Genomic DNA, 27,917 nt, shown 5'->3' on the forward strand with positions numbered 1-27,917 from the left:
CCTCCAACCCCCACCCACAGGGGCCAGCTAAACTCTGCACAGTGTCCACTTGTACTCAGAACTACTTTATTTAATAGCGGTGCTTGCACTCAACTTCCGGTGACTTACCATTATAGCATGCAAATAAAATGGGTTTTCTTCCACACAGCTTTCATTTGATATTGATTTGCTCTGTTATTTTGCACTGTGCTTTTGTTTATGACCAAGCTTGCCACATTTTCTGCATGTTTTCCTGGCCTTGGCAACACTTGGACCCATCCTGTGTTCCACAGCATATATCCAACAACTTTGATTCAAAATAAGGTAATGTAGATTCCACCAATTTCACCAAACGCTGTCTAGCTAACTGACTTGGCGAGTGGGATTCTCAGCATTGCTACCTGTGCTAAGTATAAGACTGATACTCATAAAATATGTTCAAATAATTAGCTTACCAATTTAAAGGCAGAACTTGGGGCTGGTGGACCTAACGATCAGGGGCTTGTTACAGTAGTTGAATGGAGCTTTTTTTTGACTTTGTTGAGCATAGCAAGAGGCCACACCATTGAGTAAAATCTGGAAAGGTGGAAAATCCAGAGGCCACTGCCAAACATGTCTCTCAAAGCTCCATCCAGCTTCACCTGACTGCTGTTGCAAATCCCGTTCAGTAAAGCCGGAGGTGGTCACCTCTTGACCTGTACACTCCGTGGTTGGTAAATAGAAGCAGGGTCTTGCTGTTGTCAGGAAGGTTGAGATAAAAATGGCATTGGGATCCAAAATGAAATAGTTGCATCTCCCTTTCCACAGGCGGGGGCTCCACCCATGAGAATTCAGGTTCACCCACAATTCAGAACTTGACGTCTTAGAAGCAGTAAATTGGCGCAACTCGTAGTTGCTTAATTTGACTTCCATTACCATCTTCCTGTTGAGCGCTAAGGCAGGAGTGATCAAGTTCAGGCAGTTCACACCAGAACACAAGCTCCAAGATTAATATTGTAATTACTTAATGAAAATGCAAACAATCTTAATAGCATCTACCAGAGAAGTCTCAATGCTATATGTGGCATATCTAGGAAAGTCATTTTAATGACAAAATACGGAGGTCAACTCATACTTTTTTAGATGTCTGAATATCACTTTAATGTAGAATTTAATTAAATTTGAAATGACAGCATGAAAATGAGTACAGGAAGTATTTGGTATAATTAAAATCCCATCCTCCCCCTTTCCCCTTGTGCCCAGCACACAGTTATTCCATGTATGCTTTGACAATCTGCAGTACAGATTAAACATTCATACTTTCCTATCCCTTGGCAGAATTTCAGGGTCATAGCTGTTGGAAGAATACCCTCAAAGTCAAAACTTTTTTGTACAATATTTTCAGATTGGCTCTCAAACGTCAAGCAAGTAAGGTTCTCATTATTTTAATAACCTTAATCTAAACAAAATGTGCTTTTGGTACTAAACAAGCTTTCTGTTTCAATTTGCACAGTTTCACCTTTGCACGTCAGCTTGCATGTCTGCACTACACAAGTAGCAAGTCCTCGGATTTTCATTTGTACAGTTGTGCAGAAATCAATTTCCAAAGCTGAGTCAATACCAAGCAAATCATGGCTGAATAAAGCTCAGTGACTTCAGGGATTTCATTGGAATAAAACTTCAACAACAAATAATTCACCATAAATCAAGAACGGGCAGCTCCTGTCCAGGATACATACACCAAGGTTAACACTGTAATTACTTAATGAAAATGCAAATATTCTGCCAATATTTTGGAATTCCAATTCCGATTCCAATATTCAAATATTTTCCAAAGATCATAATCTTCTTTGTTCCATGATTAAGTTCTCAACAATATGCAAAACAAATAGTATTCTGAAAGCTGTGCTTTCATAATACTTACATTAATATTTGATTTGATTTATTATTGTCACATGTATGAGTATACAGTGAAAACTATTGTTTCTTGTGCACTATACAGACAAAGCATACCGTTCATAGAGAAGGAAAGGAAAGGTTGCAGAATGTAGTGTTACAGTCATAGCTAGAGAAAAGTCAACTTAATATAAGGTAGGTCCATTCAAAAGTCTGATGGCAGCAGGGAAGAAGCTGTTCTTGAGTCGGTTGGTAAGTGTTCTCAGACTTTTGTATATTTTTCCCGACGGAAGAAGGTGGAAGAGAGAATGTGCATGCCCAATATTTGCACAGGGGAACAATCTACCCAATGCGTAGGAAGAGAAGCAGATAGAAAAAGAAAGCAAAGTATGACTGTTTCCAGATCAGTTTCATGCTTGTTTTAATTGTAAAAAAAAAATTGCTTGGCAGACATTGTGCCATACGGCAAGAGGGATCCAGTGTTTCCATCTGTTACACTAATTGCCAAATACATGGCTCCGGATCTTCTGTAAAGTGACAATCATTGTTGGATTGCCACTCTGCTTGAACCTTTCAACACCCAAACGGTTTTCCAGATTTCTGGCCAGGCCTCTTGTACCCAGCTATTCCAGAAATACATGGTGTATAGTCCCAAGAAGATTTCCATCACAGTACTGAAGCGTTAGGGAGAAGACAAGCCATGCCACCTTTTTTACAGCACTAGATGCTGTGAGGTAAGTTTAAATGTGAGTGTGTTTTAGGGAGTGGATGAATATAAGTCAATAGGGAGGTAGGGTGGAAGAGGTGAGTGGGTAGGGTGGCTGGTGGTAGAGAAGGCAGGTGGGTAGGGTAGCAGCTAGGTAGGTGTGTTGGGTCAGGAAATGTGGTCAGGTTGGGGATTAGAACATAGAACATAGAACATTACAGCGCAGTACAGGCCCTTCGGCCCTCGATGTTGCGCCGACCAGTGGAACCAATCTAAAGCCCCTCTAATCTACACTATTCCAATGTCATCCATATGTTTATCCAATAACCATTTGAATGCTCTTAATGTTGACGAGTCCACTACTGCTGCTGGCAGGACATTCCACGCCCTTACTACTCTCTGAGTAAAGAACCTACCTCGAGCATCTGTCCTATATCTCTCACCCCTCAATTTAAAGCTATGTCCCCTCATGCTAGCCATCACCATCCGAGGAAAAAGGCTCTCACTATCCACCCTATCTAATCCTCTGATCATCTTGTATGCCTCTATTAAGTCACCTCTTAACCTTCTTCTCTCTAACGAAAACAACCTCAAGCCCCTCAGCCTTTCCTCATACGATTTTCCCACCATACCAGGCAACATCCTGGTAAATCTCCTCTGCACCCTTTCCAACACTTCCACATGTTTCCTATAATACGGCGACCAGAACTGTACGCAATACTCCAAATGCGGCCGCACCAGAGTTTTGTACAGTTGCAGCATGACCTCCTGGCTCCGAAACTCAATCCCTCTACCAATAAAAGCTAACACACCGTACGCCTTCTTAACAACCCTATCAACCTGGGTGCCAACTTTCAGGGATCTATGCACATGGACACCCAGATCCCTCAGTTCATCCACACTACCAAGTATCTTACCATTAGCCCAGTACTCTGTATTCCTGTTACTCCTTCCAAAGTGAATCACCTCACACTTTTCTGCATTAAACTCCATTTGCCACCTCTCAGCCCAGCTCTGCAGCTTATCTATGTCCCTCTGTAACCTGCCACTTCCCTCCGCATTAGTCTGATTAGTCAGGTTATGTCGTTGGGAGTAGTTGTTGGATGAGGGGGCTGGTTCGATCTGGTCAAGGCAGATAGCCGGGTGGCTGGGGGTAATCAAGTCTGGTTAGAGTTATAGTTGGATTGTGGTTTGTCGTCAGGGTTGGTTGGGGGGTGGTCAGGACAGGTAGTCGTGTGGTCGAAGGTTAGAATTGTGAGGAGCAGTAGTTGCCCTGGCTGCTTGTTCAGGGGGGTCGGGGGAATAGTAAGGTGGTAGGGGGTTGGAGGAATAATTAGGGGGGCAGTCGGGGTGTCAGTGGGAAGAGTCGGAGGAGGTTGGTGGTCATTGCGAGTGATTGGTGGGGGAGGGGGGGGTCAGTTCTGTTGTTATCTAGGAGTTAGGCAAGTTTTTTTGTCTAACATTTCCTGGCTAACTATCCAGGTAAGCACCACAGAACTGTCTGAAGTCTCCGACACTAACTCAGAGTAGGAGATTTTTGACCCGGGGAGCAGGGAAGTTGCCTGTTAAAATTAAAACTTTCTGGGCAACTCCCACAGAAATCAGTGCATTGAGATTTCTGTTGAGTTTGGCAGCTTCATATTGTGACCTTTCTCCTCCGTCTCAAACCCCTTTTTGTTAAATATCCCATACATGTATTGTCTCGATGAAAGTCTCGGCCCTCCACCCCTCTGATGACCCTCCCACATCAGGTCATCTATCTTTTGTTCTTAAAGTCGCTACATTTTGTTGCAATCTCTCACAGCTACCATAACACATTCTCCCTCTCTTTAGTTCTGATGAAGAGCCAGAAGGACTCGAAACGTTAATTCTGTTTCTCTCCTGACTGATGTTGCCAGACCTGCTGAGTTTTTCCAGCATCCTCTGTTCCAATGTCAATGGACAGTTGTTCTTGAGGGATGCTGTGTGAGTTATTTCCCATTTCCTCTCTTTTTGCTTGCAGTCGCTGTGAAGAGGCACAATAATAATTCCCAGACTGAACCAAACTTCAAAGGATTGGAATTTTCTCAATCCCACTTATACTGAAATTCACGTTGATGTCCCAGCCGACCATGTTGATGACAATTTATCCTGAGCTCATTAGCACATGCTGGAACTTAGAAACTAGCTTCAGTTGGAAACCAGCACACAGACAGCTAAAACCTGAGGGATACACAGAACATACGCCATTTTTCTCAAGACTAAAATTCACCTTACAGATGTTATGAAAACTAAATTTTAAAACCATCGAAACATCACCAATGCGCATTAAGAACAGCACGTTTAAGAAAATGAAATTGTAGAAACTTCTTGCTTTTTAATGGAACAGATTCTGATGTCATAAAACATTGAAACATATAGAAAATACAATAGGGAAATAAAACACAAATATCACCGCCAAATACAGTGATCTGCCATGCCAAAAATTTTGGGAATAAATTTATGCCCGTTCAGAATATAAAATGTGTATTTCCTGTCCGGCTGTAATAGAGGCATCAGTAGGGCTGTCCATTAATAGCCAAACTAAGGTCCTTAAGTGGGTAGTTAAGGGCCTCATTCCGCTACCACTTAACTTACTGAGAAACGTACAGCCTGGGAGGTTTGATCCACTGGGCTGTTGGACTGTGAAAGGGAAGAGTGCCTCCTTTGTCGACCCTCAGTGCCAATTGGAGGATCTCAACCGATTTCCCTCCCCACATCCTCTCCCCAGTACAACGTGCCCTCTAACCATCTAGCCGGGACCTGCCAACCTGGACCCAGGGAGATACCAGACTTACCTTGAAGTCCGGGTTTCCATCGCTGAACGCCTCCTCGATATCCTCAGTGCAGTACCAGCAGTGGCCACTGCTCTTAGTCGTGCTGCCTGCACTGATGAGCTGCTGATCTCTAAATGGCCAGCAGGTCTATTTGATGGAAGTTCCTCCAGAATTCTTGCCTCACATCAATTGGAGGCAGCCAACCATAAGGTTCATGGGGAGGAACCAACCAAGTGGAGGTGGCTCGTCCCCAACATTTAGGTACACTAGAGCAGGAGTAGGCCATTTGGCCCATCAAGCCTACACCACCGTTCAAAAAGATCATGGCTGATCTGGTTGTGGTTTCACTCCACTTTCCTGCCCACCCCATCACCTGCCACTCCCTAAACCTTGACCCCCCTCCTTGCCTAACAAAAATCTATCTAACTCTGTCTTGAATAAATTCAAAGATTAATCCTCCACTGCTTTCTGGGGGAGAGATTTTCACACACCAAAATCCTCTTGGGAGAAAATGTTTCTCTTCATCTTTGTCTTAAAAGGAAAGCCTCTTATATTTACATTGAGCTGCACCCTCGGCATGTACTCCAGCCCTGCAAGTCATGTGACAGTTTTTATACCTGCTCCATGGAGTTGTGGGAGTATTTCGAGCATGTCTGTTTGTCAAGGGCTTCACGATTGTCAAAAATCTTGAATCCTCAAATTATCATACATGGGAATTTTTTTTTACATTTTTATATTTATTCTATTTTTTTATTTCCATGAGACATGAGAAATGTATTTTCAAATTTATAAGAAAAATTAGTACTTCTTGCAAGTAGCTATTAAAACTTGTTTAACAGTGGGGCGGCATGGTAGCACAGTGGTTAGCACTGCTGCTTCACAGCTCCAGGGTCCTGGGTTCGATTCCCGGCTCGGGTCACTGTCTGTGTGGAGTTTGCACATTCTCCTCGTATCTGCGTGGGTTTCCTCCGGGTGCTCTGGTTTCCTCCCACAGTCCAAAGATGTGCGGGTTAGGTTGATTGGCCAGGTTAAAAAAATTGCCCCTTAGAGTCCTGGGATGCGTAGGTTAGAGGGATTAGCGGGTAAAATATGTGGGGGTAGGGCCTTGGTGGGATTGTGGTCGGTGCAGACTCGATGGGCCGAATAGCCTCCTTCTGCACTGTAGGGTTTCTATGATTCTTTCTAGTGGGTGACACGGTAGCAAAGTGGTTAGCACTGCTGCCTCACAGCTCCAAGGACCCGGGTTCGATTCCTGGCTTGGGTCACTGTCTGTGTGGAGTTTACACATTCTCCCCGTGTCTGCGGGGGTTTCCTCTGGGTGCTCCTGTTTCCTGCTACAGTCCAAAGATGTGCGGGTAGGTGGAATGGCCATGCTAAATTGCCCCTTAGTGTCAGGGGAACTAGCTAGGGTAAATGCATGGGATTATGGAGATAGGGACTGGGTGGGATTGTGGTCGGTGCCGACTCGATGGGCTGAATGGTCTCCTTCTGCACTGTGGGATTCAATGATTCCATGAGAAGTTTTAGCATAACCATCAACATTTATAAATAGGTTTTGCACTTTATAATCAAACTAATCATTAACTTGATCATTTATTTCATACTTAACTCACTCTGTAATACAAACCACTACTTCTGGTGATATTCCCAAATTAAATCATTGGGGTTGAAATTAGCCTTCAGCAGCAACACAGTGTCGACTATAACAAACTGACACGCCATTTTACAACCAGCCCAATTTTAGTTTCTATTAAAGTCAATGGAAGAGAAAATCTGACTGGGTGTAAAACAGGCTGCCAATTCATGATTACCCCTTTCACGCTTTTGCTGTAGTCCAATTTCACTGCCATTTAGGTCATTATATCGTAAACCTAATTGTTTTTATAATCACTCAAGTGTCTTATTATAAAAATATAGCTTGCTTCAATGTTAAGTGCGTGGCTGAAATGTCACAAGAATGTCGATGCACTTCAATGTAATTTGTTCCTTAAGAGGTATCTTTTTCTATGTGTGGTTTGCTTGTTGTCTCACTCGTTCTTTCTCAATCTAGTGTTGTGATAAAAGTAGCAAACCAAATGACATGGGACTCTCAAAGCATTAACACCTACTCAAAGCAATCAAAGCACTGCCTGATCTTTTTACTATTTACAAAGATTGTGCTCGACATTCAGGGTGGCAACCATTTTGTTGTTAAGCAGGATATTTCAGCCTAGCTGTAATAGCACTCGTGCAAATGATTGTAGACAGGGGGCTGAATTTTATGGGGGGGGGCTGGGGGGGGGGGTGGTGAATTGTTCACAAAAGTCCTAAAATGGAGGCCCCGCAGCCACAGTGATAAATATGCTGCGGGGAGGGGGGCAGCCTTAATGAGAATTGCAGGGCCTACGCCTCCTCAAGGAAAGGAAGTTCTGGCCTTGAGAGCAGTATGAGCAGCTGAGGAACTCAGGAGTGGCTGCTGCTAGGACAACAAGCAATCCCAAGGAGAAGATGGCATGGTGACCGGACTTAGGGGTAAGTTGGGGCTCTTGGTCAGGAAGGGATTGGGCCCCCAGAGAGGTAGAGGATGGATTCATCTGAGATTCATCTGAGATTCATTCAGCCTTTCCCAACTGCACGTATTATTGCACTTGGGACGGAAACAGGGCTTTAAATTGGCCAGTTAAGCACCTCAATAGGCCTAAGGGCAGACAGGCTGGCTGATGACATATCCGTCTACTGTATTATAGGGTACAGCTCGGGGGTGCGGGGGGGGGGGGGGGGGGGAGATGGTGTGCTTGACAACTGTCACATTTTACATGCCCTCCCACCTGCAAATACACCAGTTGGGCTCTGTAAATTCAACCAGTCCTATTTACTACAATGCTATTTTGAATACAAGTATAAAATTAACAAGGCAGTGATCAAAGAATGTGACAATCGGAAATATTAATGTGAGCTTTGGGAAACTCTTCAATTAAAAGGATGATGAGGAGCCACAGAAGAGCTGAATCTTAGCCCCATCATTTTCACACATAACTTCAGGGTCTGATGAAAAGTCATCCTGACTCAAAATGTTGGCTCTATTCTCTTTCCACAGATGTTGTCAGACAAAGAAAAAAGATACAGCACAAGAACAGGCCCTTTGGCCCTCCAAGCCTGTGCCGATCATGATGCCCTAACTAAACTAAAAAATACCTTCTGCCCTTACTCGATCCGTGTCCCTCCATTCCCTCCCTATTCATGTACACATCCAGATACCTCTTAAATGTTGCTAATGCGGCTGCTTCCACCACCTCCCCTGGCAGCGCGTTCCAGGCACCCACCATTCTCTGTGTGAAAAACTTCCCCTGCACATCTCCCTTAAACTTTCCCCCCCCCCCCCTCACCCTGCACCTGTAATTGACACTTCCACCCTGTCTATGCCTCTCATAATTTTGTAGACCTCTGTCAGGTCTCCCCTCAGCCTCCATCTTTCCAGGAAAAACAATGTCTTTCCAGTGAAAACAAAGACCTGCTGAGATTTTCCAGTATTTTCTGTTTTTGTTTCAGATTCCTGCATCCACAGTAATTTGCTTCTATCTTCAGGGTATTAAGCGTGGAACAGGAGGAATTCACTTGCTGGTTCTCCTTAGTAGGGTGGTCATATCAATCTCTTCTACCAAATTTTGATTTTTTGTTGTTACATGTATTAGGATACAGTGAAAAGTATTGTTCCTTGTGCGCTATACAAAGCATATCATTCATATAGAAGGAAACAAGAGAGTGCAGAATGTAGTGTTACAGTCATAGCTAGGGTGTAGAGAAAAATCAACTTAATGTAAGGTAAGTCCATTCAAAAGTCTGACAACAGCAGGGACGAAGCTGTTCATTGAGTTGGTTGATATGTGACCTCAGACTTTTGTATCTTTTTCCCGAAGGAAGAAGGTGGAAGAGAGAATGTCCGGGGTGCGTGGGGTCCTTAATTATATTGGCTGCTTTGCCGAGCCAGCGGGAAGTGTAGACAGAGTCAATGGATGAGAGGCTGGTTTGCGTGACGGATTAGGCTACATTCACGACCTTTTGTAGTTCCTTGCGGTCTTGGGCAGAGCAGGAGCCATACCAAGCTGTGATACAACCAGAAAGATTGCTTTCTATGGTGCATCTGTAAAAGTTGGTGAGAATCGTAGTTGACATGCCAGATTTCCTTAGTCTTCTGAGAAAGTAGAGGTGTTGGTGGGCTTTCTTAAGTATAGTGTCGGCATGGGGGGACCAGGGCAGGTTTTGGTGATCTGGACACCTAAAAACTTGAAGCTCTCGACCCTTTCTACTTTTTCCCCGTTGATGTAGACAGGGGCATGTTCTCCTTTACGCTTCCTGAAGTGGATGACAATCTCTTTCATTTTGTTGACATTGAGAGAGAGATTATTGTTGATGCACCAGTTCACCAGGCTCTCTATCTCATTCCTGTACTCTGTCTCGTCATTGTTTGAAATCCGACCCACTACGGTGGTGTCATCAGCAAACTTGAAAATCGAATTGGAGGGGAATTTTTCCACACAGTCATAGGTGTATAAGGAGCATAGCAGGGGGCTCAGAACACAGCCTTGTGGGGCACTGGTGTTGAGGATGACCATGGAAGAGGTGTTGTTGCCTATCCTTACTGATCGTGGTCTGTGAGTTAGGAAATTCAGGATCCAGTCACAGAGGGAGATGCCAAGGCCCAGGCCATGGAGTTTGGAGATGAGCTTCATAGGAATAATGGTGTTGAAGGCTGAGCTGTGGTCAATAAATAGGAGTCTGACATAGGTGTCTTTGTTATCTATGTGTTCCAGGGTTGAGTGCAGGGGCAGGGAGATGGCATCTGCTGTGGACCTGTTGCGGCAGTAGGCAAACTGTAGTGCTTTCAGGTAGCCCAGGAGGCTGGAATTGATTCGTGCCATGACTAGCCTTTCGAAGCACTTCGTAATGATGGATGTCAGAGCCAACGGCCGATAGTCATTAAGGCACGCTGCTTGGTTTTTCTCAGGTATAGGGATGATGGATGCATTCATCTGAGCTCCATAACATTGAGACATATCATTGCACTGGGCATCTGGAGGTTACAGGAATGCGTATTCTTATGGACATTTTAATGGGCTGAGGCACGTGAGGGCTCTTACCCAGTATACATGTTGAAAGGCTCTCACCTGAAATCTCCTCTAATCTTCTATGACAGACACTCAGGCTTCAATGGTGCCATACAGTCAGCTATGCAACCCTATTGTTGATAAAAATCATCCTGCAAAGTCTGAATGCTGCCTCTCAAATGCCGGACACAATGAACGGGATTTTCCGGCCGCACTCACTCCAATACCAGGAAATCTTGCCCATGGTCAAAAGACCTTTCCATGTCCGTGTCCTGCCCGCCATGGGAATTGTAGCGGGCAGGACGGGGAAATTCCGCCCAACGTTTCTGTCTTGTCCAATCAATCCTAAGCTTATTGCAGGGCTGTAAATCTGAGAGATGTATTTGAAAATATATTTGATTTGGTTTCTGCTGTACTTGAATTAGATAAGCAGTTTTATATAATTCTTATACTGTGCAGAAAACTAATTAAATGTATTTATTTTGAATCCAGCAAACACATAGATAGTGGGTAATATATGCTTCTGATCGCATCCTCTTATCTCTCTTTCCTCCTCTCACGTTCACGTCATTCTCTGTCTGACCCCAGGCATAACGTTCCTTCAAGTCACTTATTTTTTCATGCTGAAGCTCCCAACTATCGAGCCTTTGGCCTATAATCCATCATGACTCCTCTGCTGATTCTCCAAAATCACACCCTTTCCACCAGCTTTGATGCCCTTGACCCCACTAAAGCTATAACTCTTTCCCACCGTCATTTGTGGAGAGAGGGGAGGGAGAGGGAGGTGATGGTGGGACGGGACTGCTGTAGACAGGAAATCAACAGCAATGGCTTCTCTTCACATTCTTGCATTGTTACTCCTGATCTAACCTTGCTGTCCATTTTTCCTCATCGGGGTGCTGCCCCTCTTAGACATGAACCAAAAGCACAACATGCAGTTTCCATACACAGTACCCAGCTCAATCTCTCCCCCACCTGTCTTGATCTTCTCCTTCTTCTCTAAATTATTTGACTGTTTGTCCCCACATCCACTACCGGATTCATAGAAATTTCCTCCAAACAAATATTGGGAAGACTGAAGCCATTGTTTTTGATTCCCACTACAAACACTCTCGCCACAAACACCATCCCTCTCCCTGGCAAGTGTGTAAGGCTGAACCAGACTGTAACCAGGGTGTCATGTTTGACCCTGAGATGAGCTCCAAGTCACACACCATCCTGATTTGGAACTATACCACTGTTGCTTCACGGTCACTGGGTCAAAATCATTGGGTGATCTTTTGGAGGTCTGTAAAATAATGAGGGGCATAGATCAGCTAGATAATCAATATCTTTTCTCAAAGGTAGGGGAGTCTAAAACTAGAGGGCATAGGTTTAAAAGGGGATAGATACTAAAGGGTCCAGAAGAGCAATTTTTTCACACAAAAGGTGGTGAGTGTCTGGAACAAACTGCCAGAGGTAGTAGTAGAGGCAGGTACAATTTTGCCTTTTAAAAAGTGTTTAGACAGATACATGGGTAAGATGGCTATAGAGGGATATGGGCCAAACGTGGGCAATTGGGACGAGCTTAGGGGTTAAAAAAAGGGCAGCATGGTCAAGGTGGGCCGAAGGGCCTGTTTCCATGCTGTAAACCTCTATGACTCTATAACATGTTATTATTTAAGTAAGATTTAGCCCATTGTTAATCCTTTCTATCAGCATTGTGGGAATGTACCTACATCACAAACGGTTAAAGAAGGCAGCTGCCCATCACCTTTTGGTGATCATTAGGAATGGCTTAGCCACTGACACCCATGGCCCATGAACAAATAAATTGTATAAGAAAAACCAAGCCTGCATGGTTTTAAAGCTGCTGATGGGTCAGAAGAAAGGTGGTGTTCTGTCTCAGGGTGCAACCCCACCACCCGTGAAGGGAAGCCGCTGAAGATCTAACCCACACTTTCCTTCCCATCCTTTGCAGAACTGAAACAAAAAATCGGGCTCCATGCTCCCGCCCCACTGCCCATGCCGAACATTTTGTGGCATGGATAGGGTATTATTTAGCCAATGAATGACATTTGATTACTTGTTTAATTATGGTGGATGGGCTGCTGATTTTGGCACTCACCTACTCCTGGTATCATGGGGGTGAGCTCAGTGGTGGGTGTGAAGGTGATGGATTTTACATGCCCTCCTGCCCAATACACACCTGGTGAAGACACATAAAATACAGTTCCAAATCTGTGGTATCTCTCGATTGGTGAAAGCTGCACTGTAAAGAGGTAGTTGGGGAGGTGGGGGGGGGGGGGGGGGGGAGATTAAGGTAGATCCTTGCAATGATCTATGATCTTCTTTATGTGACACTTGTATGGTGTGAATAATGTTCAGGTCTTGCTGCATACACTCCTTCTGTATCTGAGGGGTTATAAATGGTACTGGACACTGAGCAAATCATTAGCGAACTTGCTCCCTTAAGCACTAATCCCTGGAATCTTCTCTCTATATCTTTGTGCCTCTCCTCTTCTCTATCCTCCTTTAGGTCACTCCTAAAAGTTACCTCTTTGGTCAAACTGTCTATGGGCTGTGTCTAATTTTGTTTCATAATGTACCTGTGAAGTACCTTGGGAGTTGCATGTTAAAAGTGCTAGATAAATGTAAGTTGTTCTTGCAATATTTGCATCTTACAATCTTTATACTGAGTATTGACTTTTGTATAAAACACTGTTTGAACTTCATAGTATTATTTAGGAATGTATATAAATATTGATTTGTATCTGAATGTGACATCTCCAAACATGTCATCACGTTGCCCAGTCTACTGAAGGTTCAGCTGAGGACATTGCAGCTGCTTTGTCCTCTGTGATATTATTGACTGCAATGTTAACTTTGGATTCATAACATGCGGTATTCTTCAATTAAAAATAATGACTTGAAACAAACTGATCCCAAACATCATACTGGCTTTCTTCAGCAGAGATATTCAAGTATCAAAGAATACTCACTGTAAATTGGATGAGCTATTTCAAGCAATTCTGCTCAACTCAGATATAGTCCAGCGTGTTTGAACATTATCAATAATCACTGTCTTCCCTAAAAATAATGCACCAAACTCCTTTAGCTGTCTCTCTCTCTGAATTCTCAGATGTAGCTCATCTATCCTTGAGATTTACTGATTTGAAGTCCCTTAAGACTGTTTAGATTCTCCGCTTCACTAACTTTGTCATCAGGGTCTTTTCCCAAAGCCCCAGCATTCACACTCTAATCAAATCACTCTTCTTTAGAGGCTGCAGGCGCAGAAAGGTGAAGGCTGCTCATGATCTATACTCGGCACAAGAAGATTTACCACTAGCTTGGAGCAGGATAAAATCTCAACCATTCAGCAAAGCTCCATCCATCATGTCCCTCTGTTTGCAGCATACCGAAGAGGAGAGAGATGTGGTTAGAGCTCTGGGAAAAGGATGATCACATGAGATGGAATACAGTCAATCTGTATAGCAACCTTGGAAAAATTCATACATGCATGTGGAAAAATTACATGAACAGTTGCAGTGCCAATGAAAGTGCACAAAATACCTCCTGTTGTGCCTATGAATAAATAAGAAATTGAGTTCAATTTAGCAGCATGATACAAGGCAGTTTTAGAAAAAGAAAAAAACAATTTTCCGTGCATTCTCTATGTAATGCAATGGTACAATACAAAACTGCACAAATTACATCCTCTGAAACTAGGAGAAGATGATCTCCTTTAGACTTGAGATTTCAATTTCAGGAATGTTGAGACTTCTGATTAAACTGGCATTTTGGTTTTTATAATGGAACCATTATTTGAGAGCACTGTCTACTCCACAACTGGATCACACAACTTTTCATCAGTTAACCGTGTTAGAAGGCAGAATTGTGAAATAAGCATTATTACAGGTGCATCATTATTCTTTTAACAGATTGAGATTGCATTTGCCTGGTACCTTGACTTAGTAATGTTATTATTTCAGTATGATGAATCAAACAGCATGAATGGTAATACTTCCGTAATACTAACTAGAGGACATACATTTTTGGCCATTGTCAAAGCACCAGAGGTGACTTGAAGAATGTAAATTTTATGCAGCAAGTTATGATAACTGCCTGAAAGGGTGGTGGAAGCAGAATCAATAAAGGGAATTGGATAAATACTGAAGTGAAAGTGTTTGCAGAGCTATCGAGAAAAGATAGGGGAATAGGACTGACTGGATGGCTCTTTCAAAGCAGTGCCACATTCTGTCCCTTAACCAATGTCATGTCCATGTAGCCATTGTCCCTTCAATTCCATTGTCTTTAATTTTGCAAACAAGTCTATTTTGAAGGACTTTATCAATTGCCTTTTGAAAGTCCATACACAAATAACACCAACCCATATCTCAGCTCTCCATTATTTCATCACAAAGAATTTAATCATTTCAATCGAATATAATTTGTCATTAACAAATCCATGCTGACTTTCATTTATTAGCCACTCTCTTCTAAGTGCTAATCCATTTTGTCCTGAATTGATTGACAGAATTTCAAAACTCAGTCTCTGGCAAAACAGCAGAATTATTGGTGGATTGGGAATGTGCTGACATCTCCATAGGGCTTCAACCGAGCCACTGTATTAGCATTCCACTTCCGGGTTCCCTGACTAATCAGAGATGGCGGGAGAGATCATGTCAATTGAGGGATTTTTAATAAAAGGACACCTTGGAAAAGAGTTAGAATGGCTCAAATGCAAAAGGACATCTGAGGCAGCTGCAATGGAGAAGAGACTTGGAAAGGATATTTTGCACTTACCTAGAGAATGCTGTGGAATGTGAGGGATTGAACTGAGGTAATCTTACCAAGAGAATAGACTCTCAAACCAAACAAGTATGGATGAAAGTAGCTGAGGAAGTCTGCAGCAGAAATCGGTTCCTTCAACCTGGGGCACAGTACACCAAGAGGATCCAGGACGATGGAAAAGGTGGGTGGCATAACACTTTCAGGTGCCAAGTCCCACACTCTGGCTTTCCCAGCATCCTCCTGCTCAGCACTCCTCAGACCAACACAATTTGTAGTTCCAGTCATTCCTCTCTCTCCGGGCACCTCATATCCCCATCTGAGCAACTAACACTCACACTGACTCTCAGCATTTACTCACTCACACATATGCCTCACGGCCACCTTCCACAATTGCTCTCCTTCTCTGCTGTCCACACAAGTCATTAAAAACACTCACACCTCTTTGCTTTCTCTGCTTGCAGGAGAAGAGAGTGCACGAGCTGCTGAGAGGCAAGGGTCAAGGGGAAGGAAAGATGGTGACCTTACTGTAACAGATAGCTTGATAGCCACTGGCAACACGTGGCCACCTGGTCTACTGCTAAGGGGGGTCTTCTTCCAGGATGTCATAGATGTTAGCAGTGATCCTGTGAGAGCTGATTCTGTTCCGTTAGACCATGTGCTGATGGTTTTGCCTTCTTGGAGTTGGATCACCGTGTCCATTCCAGCATGTGGCTGATGAAAAGGCAGCTGTTAGTGCTGCTCCTGATGCTGTTGCTTCCTCATCTCATCTGTAAGACAGAGCTCCATAAACTGCGTACTGGTCTCAGTGAAGCTGTCAGCAGCGGAAATGCAGCTGAAGGTGAGGGAAGTGCAGGACAGGTGAAGGGACTTCCAATACCTGGTAATCACCTGTAAAGCAGTCAAAATACTCTCTGAGAAGTTCTGTGAAAAACAGCCTTTCATCGCAAGGCTGCAGCGTTTCAGTTTCACTGAACACCTTCCCAGCTTGTTAATTTCACTGAAGAAGCACTCCATGTCATGCACTCACCAAGTTGACCCTGGCTAGATTCCGACAACTCAGGAAACAGATGCACTGGCTGTTAAAGCCAGAATGCTTCATTAAAACAGAACTTAACGATATATTTAAATGTTCAAGTGTTGCCTTTCTAAAAAAAAAATCAATTTTTTCCAGAAGTCGATGATTTTTGCACCTGATAAACCTTTGGTTTGGAAATTCTCTATCTCTATGATGGATTTTAAGCTGCATCTGAGATTGCATCTTAAAATTGTGAGAGAGAAAAAGGAGCGAGAGAAGTGGTTACTGCTCCACTGGCAGTTTTCTTCCAGGCTCTCGCTTAGTAGCTTGCATGTTGTAACGAAAGACATTGAGAAATGGTCCTTTTAGTGACATGATTTTGCTCTCTTCATAATGATTTCAGAAGCCAATTGGTTAGCTCATGTCTGGACAGATTGTGGCTATTGTTTTATGAGCTAGGTGATTAGATTCTGTAATGTCTCAGCCATTAAATCTTGGATGATCCATCTTCAATCTTGATGACACCTCCCATATAACTGCATAACTGTAGACTTTCCATCTCAGCTTGAAAGCTAGTGTTCTAGAAATATACATGGCGAGGTCCAGCACAGTTTCAGTAAATCTTTTGAAGTAGTTTTTGAAATCTGCAAGTGTGAAATTTCATAGGCAGTTGTCCTAATGTGCCTTAATTTTAATTTGCATTACAACCTTCCAGAAATTGATCAACTTGTAATACCAGACAACAGGTGACTTGGGGCAGCCATCACAGGTCAGTGTCTTTGCTTGCTTTTAAAAAATCATTTTTGAGCAGTTCAATTTATGTTTGATCAGCTGATAAAATCAAAGATTAATATTACACATGGAAAAATCGCATCATTGTGACAAGAGGAAGGTGAGAAGAGGTAAACTCTAAAGGGGGAGCAGGAACTGAGAGACCACAGATCATTTAACATGGCAGGGCAGGTTGAGAAAGCAGTTAAAAAGGCAATTGAGATCCTCAGTCTTATAAGTCAAGGCATAGAATGGGAAATCAAGAAAGTTCTAATGAATCATTATTAACACTCGACTGGCCTCAATTAGAGTATTACGCCTGAATTTCATACTCCCTCGCCAGCGGGTTTTCAGACGGGAGGGGGTGAAATTGAAGGAACGGGATTCCCCCAAGGTTCCCGTCCGCACGAACTCCACACTGATTTTATGCTGGGGTGGGCAAGGCTTCAGAACAAAGAACAAAGAACAATACAGCACAGGAACAGGCCCTTTGGCCCTCCAAGCCCGTGCCGCTCCCTGGTCCAAACTAGACCATTCTTTTGTATCCCTCGATTCCCACTCCGTTGGGATACTCCGTTGAGCCCTTGTCTCAACTGAGGCCACTTAAGGGTGTTACTTTGGGCTGGTGGGAGGGTTTATCCGGCATGGGGGAAACACAAATAAGATTGGGCTTAGATTTTGGGTGGGAAAGGTGGGAGTGTTGGGGCCCCCATCAGAAGCCCCCTTCTGACTGGGGGAACCCCCATTTAAGATCCAGTGGCTGCTTAAACACCCTTCACCCCTGGCCTTTCTCCCAACACCCCAAACTTCCCTTTTGCACCCTCCCTGACCTACCCACCCTGTCCTGGGACCCCTTAAACTTGCCTTGTCCTCCAGCCCTGAGACTTAGGCTCAGGCATGTTGCTGTATTTCCTCATAAGTCCACTGCAGATCTTGCTGTTCAATTTGGGAAGGGAAACCTCACCGTTTGAAAAATTCAGCCCCATGTTTAATTGTCGGCAATGCACTTTAGGAAAGATGTGAAAACATTAGCAAGGATGGAGAAAAAGATTTATAATAATGGTGCCAGGGACGAGGGACGTCAGTTATGTGGATAACTTGGAGAATCTGTTTGATAGAGGTGTTTAAAAATCATGAGGAGACAGAGCACGAAGAGTCACATTTTTCCCATGTCAAGAGCCAGAGAACAAAGCATTTAAGTAATTGGTAAAAGAACCAAAGGTGACATGAGGAAAAACATGCTTACACAGCAAACAGTTAGGATCTGAAATGCACTGCCTGAGAGTCTGGTGGAGGCAGATTCAATCCTGACTTTCCAAAGACAATTGGATAAGTTTCTGCAAGGGAAATGTTTGGGCTTCGGTGAAAGTGGAATAGCTCAATTGCTGTTGAATGGCCTCCTCCTGTGCTGTGACCATTTTATAAATGCCATTACTAACCAGATAGCAATCCAATTTTTTTAGTATAAAAGTGTTGATCAACAGGGCGGCACAGTGGCACAGTGGTTATCCCTGTTGCCTCACAGCACCAGAGACCCGGGTTCAATTCCGGTCTTGGGTGACTGTGTGGAGTTTGCACATTCACGCCATGTCTGCCTGGGTTTCCTGCAGGTGCTCCGATTTCCCACATTCCAATGATGTGTGCGTTAGGTTGATTGGCCTAGGTCAAATCGCTCCTTAGTGTCAGGGAGTTTAGCAGGGTAAATATGTGACGTTACGGGGATAGGACCTGGGTGGGATAGTTGTTAGTGCAGGCTCAATGAGCCGAATAGCTTCCTTCTGCATTGTAGGGATTCTATGATTCTATAAAAATGCTTTGCTTTACAGCAGGAAACTAATTCAAATGTGGTGAGAAAATAACAGTCCAATCTCAAAAGTTATTTGAGCTTGTGAATCATACAACTGCCAGCCTCAGTTAATGGCAGAAACAGGCAGGCTGGAGATGGGTTTAGGCTGATTTTTGAGTCTTTTATCCCACCACTCATCCTCAACCCACCCATCTTACTTGAGATAAAATCAGCCCAATGTAATTTTGATAAGGTGCTTCAACTCCATTTGCTGTCTCATCAATGACTTAAACAAACTTAGAATAACTTAATCTTGGATATACTGAAATACCCTTGAGATCCATCCTAATACATCGTTAGGCTTGTTGAAACATATATCTTTGTGTGTCTGTCACCTCTTTCTAAGGGACTGTCTGTAAAAGAGACAGTGGGCTGCTGTTCCTTTGAGTTCAGCTGTTACTCAAATGGAAAATGGCAGTCTGGCTGGAGCCAAAACATCATATTTAATTATTGCATTTATAATTCTTTGTCAATGACACTAAATTATAGCAGATAGCATTATTTATATCCAAATACAGTGAAAATTCTTAAGAAGGGGAAGAAAATATTAAAGTCAAAGTGCAGAAATAAGGAACGTCTTCAGCTAAAATTGCTGAATAAATTATTGGACCTCTCCCTCTCCTAAGGTCCCCATCATCAAAGATACCCGTATTGAGCCAACTCACATTACTCCACATAAAATACGGAAGCACATAAGTGCACGGGACACAGGAAAACCTTGTAGGCCCTGAAAACAACCCAACTCTAATGCTGATGATACATGTATCACAATTACCTGCCCCAAGCCAAGTTGTTCTGAATTGTGATACCCATGGTACTATGATACTGTGGAACATTACCTCAGGTACATCCTGTCCACTAAAATCATGAACAACTTAACCCGGGCAATTACTACTTCAGTTCTCCAGAGAGAACTGACTGGTGGTGATTTAACCTGAGGATCACCACACCTCAGGTGAGGGGCAAGATTGAGAAGGCGAGGCCTTCATGAATAACCTCGGCTAGCACAAGAATTGAACCTGCACTGTTGGCGTCTGTACTGCAGCAACAAGATTATTTAAACAATGTTTCCCAGTTCCACTAGCTCTACCATCCAGCACTAAGAATTAGCAGGAACATGGAAATACAGTCACCTCCAATAAAGTAAAATCAGGCTGTCTATAAAAGGGGCGATCGATTCCATCGGGTCAGGATTCCATTGGAAGGGCGAGTTAAATTGCCCCCTTTAGAATGCTAGAATTTAGAATCTTAGGAATTAAACATTGAGTTCTACAACATTTTCAAGGTGGGTCTTTGCTGTTGGACCAACTGTAATGATAATTGAGATGTTTGTGTCATGTTAGATAACCAAAGAAAAGGTTCCAGGGTTAATTGCAAGTACTCTGTTGCATTATTCAAACGTTATCTGTGTATTTATACTGACACATCATTTAAAATCCAGCATGCAAAGCATATTGGATCTAATATTTTTAATTCTATATTTCTGGAATAAAGATGAAGCAGTGGCAAACTGATTAAGCTGGATTCTTGCTACTTTATCAGAAATACATTTGCAGCACAGGGAGGGTAGAGACAGGGAATTATTGTGGATTGGTTCACTTCCTGTTCAGAAGCAGATTACGCTGCAATGTTTATGGAACCAGAGGGACTATGAGTGCAATTTAACTATGTACACATCATACCAATGGCGATACATGCTCAATATTCCATTTTGAGCTGCTTTTTTTTTGCTCCTTAGAACCACGAAATGGAAAGAGTTTATTCCAGAACCAAATAGAAAATGTTCCATTTCCATCAATGTGAAATTGGCATGAATAACCTGATAACTTGACATTTAATTTGCTAGACCAATGGGACTTTAAGTATCACATTCGCCCTACTAGTTTTGCTGGACTGAATGTTTCTTCCATTTTAATTGCCTTTGTGAACAGAATGATGATCAAAGAAGCATTTTGCTTTTTTGTAAACGTGATTAGGTATCTTTGCTGATGTTACGCTGCTGAAATGAACTTTCCTTCATTTATTTTTGTTCACAGAATGGACGGCCGTCAGCTAAATCTGCAATATCATGCTATCTCTCACCAAATGCAAATTTAACTAATTTTGCCAATTACTTTGCAGCGATTGTATTATTTCTGAAGTCTGTTGGCAATATGTTCTGAAGGTTTGCCATTACATTTGGTTTACGGATTAAAATTAGTCACAAATCTGAAGGGAAAGGAGTTATACATATAAAATTCCTCTTCGAACAACTGGAATGTTATCAGGGGAAATAACTGACCGAGCTCCAGGCAAGGTCTCTAAACAATCAAATGTAGATAACTGGCATCATTTGTTGAGTTTAGCCAAATAATAAGATATTTTTCTTTTGACATTAATAGCGAATAACGAATGAGATGGCCTTTAGATTCTGAGACTTTTGCTATAATTGGAACTGTTTCGTCACGAAGTAATAGTGAGAGCTAAAACATAAACTGATGTGCTATTAAATAAGTTTGATATACAAATTCAAATTCATTTTTGCCACTAGATTAAGGAACTTCAAAATTACAATAAGGTACATAATACACACATGTGATATAATAGTGCTCCCAGTGAATTATCTCATTGGATTGCGATTATGCTTCCTGGGCTGCCAATAGGACAATTTATTGTATTAATATAGAGAAATATATCAAAGGTTGACTTTATTGAGTTCATTACTTATCCACATTTCAGTTTAAAAAGTCTTGTTCTATCAATGGCTGGACAACATGTGCATAGCCCTTCAGAATGGAAAAGCATTTCCAGAACTGATCAGGTAAATAAAATACAGAGAAGCACGATTAACAAATTATAAATTATGTAATTAGAAATTGGAAATGAAAAAGAAGTAAATTAAAGTCTGGTAAAATTTGATCAGAGTGAATGGGGAAGAGGTAAGAACAAAGGGTGGAATCGTCCCAAAATTTGTCAGAATGTCAGTTTCAGTCTGAAAACTGATGTGCAGCTCTCCAGCTGAGTTTTCTCTCCAGATTCTCTAGCAGTCAGCAAGGCCGGCTCTATCAGGCATGCTTTGCGCCATCATTCCTAAGGTGCAGGGCCTAGAGATGCTGGTCAGCCCGGCTCCACAGAGAACGGGGCGTCCTTCAAAAGGGCACCATGATCTCACATTAAAGTTAAAGACCCCCATCATCGCCTGCATCGTGGTATCAGAGCCCAACCCCCATATCCCTCCCCCTGCTCCTCCCCCACCACACACACACACACACACGTGCACACACGCGCACACATGCGCACACACACACACGCGCACACACACACAATGTGAAGGCCCAATGAGGTTTCCTAGAAGCCCTGCCCCGGTAATGCCAGGGGCAGTTCCAGGGCACTGGCCAACCATATCCCTCACCACCCAGGGACTATACTGATGTTGCGGTGGTCTTCCTCCAACTAACCACAGGAGACCCGGGGACAGGTTACAATTGTTTATTTATGATCCAAGCAAGGAGAGAACTACCCGAGAGAAACCTCTGGAGGAGCACCCTCTTGTCGTACAGCTCTAACAGAGCTCTAACACAGCAATCATATGGACAGCATTCTAATACAGCTCTCAGTTCTAAACACAGATACAGACTGCTTGCACAGTCATTCAATATACAGAACATTGTTTTAAAATTCTGATCTTGCCGACGGAGGTTTATAATTAAGCCTTCACACAAAAGTTTGTTTGTAATCTAGCCAGAAAATGGTATTATCTTCAAACAAGTAAACAACCTTGCTGCCAAGTTCTGCTGATGTCAGGACCTTGAGGTATAAGCATTTGACTAGAATATAATTTTACTCTAAAGCAGGGGTGCTAAATCTATCCTGCCTTTTACAAAATCCATTAATTTACTCTTACACTCACCTCTGAGCAAGCCCCCGGTTTTTGGAAACCAGCAGTGATTCTCGCCGGTGTGACGGGAGGTGGGGACATATGGAGAATCCAGAAGGTAAGGCGTTATGCCATTTATGCATATTTAAATCTATTTAAATTCATGGTAATCAGGTTCACACTCTCGCTGGGCACAAACCTGATTATGTTGCCGGTGGAGGATGGGGAAGATCTCTTTCTGAAATCTTCTTGGCGCAAATCCTGTTCTGGCCCTCTTTCGGGAGTTAATGGCCTCATGGGATTTGCATCCACGGCGAACGGGGCCGGAAAATCACCCCCAACATTTCAAAACTAAAGTGACTGTAACATTCAACAGCAGCATGATGGGTCCTTAGCAGTAGGACACCATAGCCAATTAAACCCGTTGCTCTTCTGTTTGGTTTTAGTTAATAATAACAGCACTGATGATTGAATGACTTTGATTACTATAAAATACAATTCTCTTTGCCACTATATGTGGAAATTTCATCACAGAAGTCAAGAGTAATGAAAATGACAATGTCAGCATGACATGGACCTGCTTCATATGGTTTATAAGAATTAATAAATACAAAAACAGACCACAATTTCAAATGAAAGCATATTTCATGGTTTAATAATCAGATGTTAAAAGTCAAGGATTGTGCAAATTACCAGCCACAGAATAAGATGAACCTATACACATATTAGTTATAGCTGTAACATTGGTGTGAAAGATAACTTCATAAAACCGATTTAAAAATAACCCAAATGCAGAAGCAACCATTAAAAGAAAGTGCTCTTGTATGCATGCAGAAGCACACTTGATATTCAGACTGCAGAATTTCTGAAAGTATCTGCTAAAAATTTACCATCTCTACTTCAGTGAGTGTTACATTTTCTAACACAATGCTTCAGCCTGCAGGACTGTATGGAATGATGCAGGAATAATTGTATTTCACATGAGCGGCCAAATCTTTGCCTAGAATACTTCTGCGGAACAGGACTTGATCACAAAGCATGATTGAAGCACGAGGCATGAATAAAGAATCTGGAACCGAGGGTCCTGAATAGCATACAGCCAGAAATCTGCCCCATATAAAATACACATCTGTTCCCAATGGAAATTCCGACTTGACCCCTAGTTATGAATGTGAGATGTGCTTCTGCTCACAGGGAAACGTGCAAGCAGGTAGAATCTCTAAGCACTGTTAGGAACATGGAAAAATACTGAAGTATGGAAGATATTTTCCTTTGCCACACTGCAGAGTGAGATAATACTATAGAATCTGTAGTAAAAATGAAATGACAACTAGGCGACCATATGGTTAGGAAATAAAAGTAGATTGCACAGCCTTGCCTACCTGAATGACAAAGCACAGGGTTCTAAAAAGTGTACTGAGGCATCTTATGATGTAATTTTATGCTCAGGTTGACTATTCACTATTCAATTATTTGAGGTAACCTGTTTGCAATTTGCACTAAAGTGCAGAATCCCTTTAGAACTGAAATTTTGAAAGAGATTGAAAAATTCTTGAAACAAGCAAGAAGTAAATGACAGCAATGGTTTTATGCAAGGTTTTCCCTCTTTGCCGACTAACACAATGGGCAGGATTTTCCGGCCGCGCTCGCCCCAAAATCCCACCCGAGGTCAACGGATCTTTTCATGGTCTGTTACGATTCCCGTGGCGAGCAGGATGGGAAAATTCCACCCAATATATAGATCGGAGAAAGGAACAAAATGTTTTGAAATTCAAGTCAAATAAATGTCCCTCTCTGATGTTCTTCCTCGCTGGAGGTCTCATAACAGGGCTGAATTAAGCACGACACGGTGGACAGTGGTTAGCACTGCTGCCCCACAGTGCCAGGGATCTGGGTTAAATTCCAGCCTTGCGTCACTGTCTGCGCGGAGTCTGCATGTTCTCCCGTGTCTGTGTGGGTTTCCTCCCACAGTCCAAAGATGTGCGGGCTAGGTGGATTGGCCATGCTAAATTGCCCCTTGTTGACAGGGGGACTAGCAGGGTAAATATGTGGGGTTACGGGGATAGGGTCTGGGTGGGATTTTGTTGGTGCAGGCTTGATGGGCCGAATGGCCTCCTTCTTTACTGTAGGGATTCTATGACATGTAGAAAATTGCTGCACTCAGTTCTCAGGACCTCCGACCCCTGTACATACAAGTGCCGAGTCAGACAAGACACCGGGGTGCATGTCCACAGATTCCTGAAGGCAGCTGGATGGGTAGATAAGGTGATTAAGAAGGCATATGCGATACTTGTCTTTATTAGCCAAGGCGTAGAATATAACAGCAGCAAGGTTATGATGGAGCCGTATAAAATGCTCATTAGGCCACAGCTAGAGTATCATGTGTAGTTCTGGTTACCAATAGGAAGAATGTGATTGAACTGGAGAGGGTGCAGCGGAGATGCACCTGGATGTTGCCTGGGCTGGAGCGTCTCAGCTATGAAGATAGGCTGGCTAAGCTGGGGTTGCTTTCCTTAGAGCAGAGAAGGTGGGATTACCACCCCATTGGCTTACCCCTGGTCATCAGCAAAGTTCCTCAGAGTAATGTCCTAGGCCCAAATCAACGCCCCTTGACATTCAATGGCACTACCATTGCTGAATCCTCCACTATTGATGTCCTGAGGGTTACAATTGACCAGAAACTGAACTGGACTAGCCCTAAAAATACTGTGGCTACCAGAGCAGGTCAAACACTAGGAATCCTGTGGCAAATAACTCACCTCCTGACTCCCCAAAGCCTGTCCACCATCTACAAGGCACAAGACAGGGTAATGAGTGCAGTTCCAACAACACTCAAGTGGCTTGACACCATTCAGGAAAATGCAGCCCACTTGATTGCTATCTCTTCCACAAAACTTCAATCCCTCCACCACCGATGGACAGTAGCAGCTGTGTGTACCATCTACAAGATGCACTGCAGGAACTCAAACTTTCTTCAGGCAGCATCTTGCAAACCCACGACCATTACCATCTAGAAGTAGATAGCTGGGAACACCACCACCAAGTCACTCTTCAACCTGACTTGGAAATACATTGCCTTTCCTTCACTGTCACTGAGTTACAATCCTGGAATTCTCTCTCTAACAGCACTGTGGGTGAAGCTCCACCTTAGGGACTACAGCAGTTCAAGAAGACAGCTCACCACCACCTTCTGAAGGACACAAGGGATGAGCAATAAATGTTGGCCTTACCAGTGATGCCCACATCCCATAAATGAATTTTAAAAAAACTTCCTGACTCTCCTGCTTCCTAGCCTGACAAAATCCTGACCTGCACCTACGCTGCCAACACCTAGCTCTATCTAACCAGTAACTCTCTCAACCCTCCACTGGCCTTTTGCACATCCCAATTTTAATCACCTCACCACTGGTGGCCATCCTCTCAGTTACCTTGGCCTAAAGAACTTTTATTCATTCACTGGCCCGAATCTTTTGAAGAGGTGGGGTGGGGGAAGTCTGAGGAAGATAAGGAGGCAATGTGGAAGGTTGGCTTTGCACAGATGTGGGGGGGGGGGGGTGAGGGCTCACAATAGGACGCAGAGGGACAAGGAGGTGGAAGAAGAAGATGAACAATGGAAGGCAGAAGGAAGACCAGGAAGAGGGAACCTGGACCCCGAGAAGGCTGCATGAAAAAGGGGGTCAAAGGGATATCACATTGTTCACTAGAAGGGGATAACAAAGACTCCACATGTTGAGGGTACAGGTCCAACTGGGACATGGCCACTTCGCAGGTGATGGGTTCGGGGGGAGAGTAGTAAAATCGAGGATCAGATTTCTTCTTGAGGCTGCTAGCCTTTTTCCTCTGGGTTGCTGACATCCTCCAGGGTCTGGTGAAGACAGGTGGGCTGGAGAGAGTGATATGGGTGTGCTGGACTGGTGTTTACATATGACACCAAGACCTTTGAACCCATCAGCTGACAGTGGATGGACAAATGAGCTGACAGCCGCCAGGAGCTTGGGAGGGGAACTCGCCTGTGTGTAATGAATGCATTTCCAAGCGCAGAATTTGGTGTGGGATCCCACCTTTCTGGGCAGCAGGAAAGATGCCAGCCGCCAACACACTTAGGGCCTTATTTTACCTTTATGTCGCGCCAAATGTGATAAAGTCGGGTGTGAAGCCATTAACGTGATCCGCGCTCGCGTCCGCACAGATGACCACTTTACTGAGACCCGGGAATGGCTGCGATCCGATTCGTGCCCGAAACGGACGCAACGGCGATTTAAATGCATTTGCATGCAATTAAATTGAATTAATGAACTGCCTGCCCAACTTTATCAGCATTTCCCCCATTACCACTGTGTTCACCGATCCGGAATCGCGCTGAAATGGACCTGCTGAATAAAAGTCTGAATCGGGCGCTCCAGCTGCTGAAGAGGCGAGTTCAGCGCATCCAACGGCTCTCTGACTCAGATCAGTGGTGGGGGTGGGGGGAGGAGGGAGGCGGGTCAGATCATTCTCTGGGGTGGGGGGGGGGGGGCGGGGGTGGGGGAGAGTGAGGCCAGATCATTCTCTGGTTTGCGGGGGGGGGGGGGAAGTGAGGCCAGATCATTCTCGGGTGGGTGGGAGTGAGGCCAGATCATTCTCTGGGGTGGGGGGAAGTGAGGCCAGATCATTGTCTGGTTGTGGGGGGAGGGCCGATCGTTGTCTGGTGGTGGGGGGGGGGAGGGCCGATCATTGTCTGGTTGTGGGAGGGGGGGGCGATCATTGTCTGGTGGGGGAGGGAGGTGGGCCAGATCATTCTCTGGTGAGGGGGTGGGGAGGGAGGAGGAGGCGGGTCAGATGTTCCTCTGGGGGGGGGGGGGGGCAGGGGGGAGTGAGGTCAGATCGTTCTGGGGGTGGGGGGTAGGAGGGAGGTGGGTAAGATGTATCTCGGGGGGCAGGGAGGCCTGATCGCTCACTGGTGGGGGGGGGAGGGGGGGGGGCAGATGGATCTCTGTTGGGAGGGAGAGTCTGCTGCCACTCTGCGGGCGATCGGTGGGGAGAAGGGGGTCATGATCGGTCTGAGTAGCGGGGGGGGGGGTGCCTGGATAAGGGGGACAGTGATGTCTGTGGGGACCATCGCTCCCGCTTTTCGCTCCCGGGCTGCTTTCTCCACTTTCTGTGGCATGGGAACGATCTGACACGGGCGCGGTTTTTCAAATTTGTTTCTAACTGCGCATGCGCAGTTCAGAGCTCCGA

The 27,917-nt window shown here is 44.0% G+C and overlaps 1 protein-coding gene across 2 annotated transcripts in view; it reads right to left on the reverse strand.

Moving 5' to 3' along the window:
* The window catches only part of LOC144495703 (RNA-binding Raly-like protein), a 481,162-nt gene that overhangs the window by 174,486 nt on the left and 278,759 nt on the right, over positions 1–27,917 (reverse strand). The window contains exon 4 of one of the 2 annotated variants that reach the window (XM_078216042.1): positions 4,748–4,755. The exons of the other annotated variant lie outside the window; for it this stretch is intronic. Within the exon in view, the coding sequence (XP_078072168.1) occupies positions 4,748–4,755 (8 nt within the window). The remainder of the gene's footprint in view (positions 1–4,747; positions 4,756–27,917) is intronic. 2 annotated transcript variants of the gene reach the window in all.

The sequence above is a fragment of the Mustelus asterias genome, chromosome 7, assembly GCF_964213995.1.
Source record: "Mustelus asterias chromosome 7, sMusAst1.hap1.1, whole genome shotgun sequence".
NCBI classification, from domain to species: domain Eukaryota; kingdom Metazoa; phylum Chordata; class Chondrichthyes; order Carcharhiniformes; family Triakidae; genus Mustelus; species Mustelus asterias.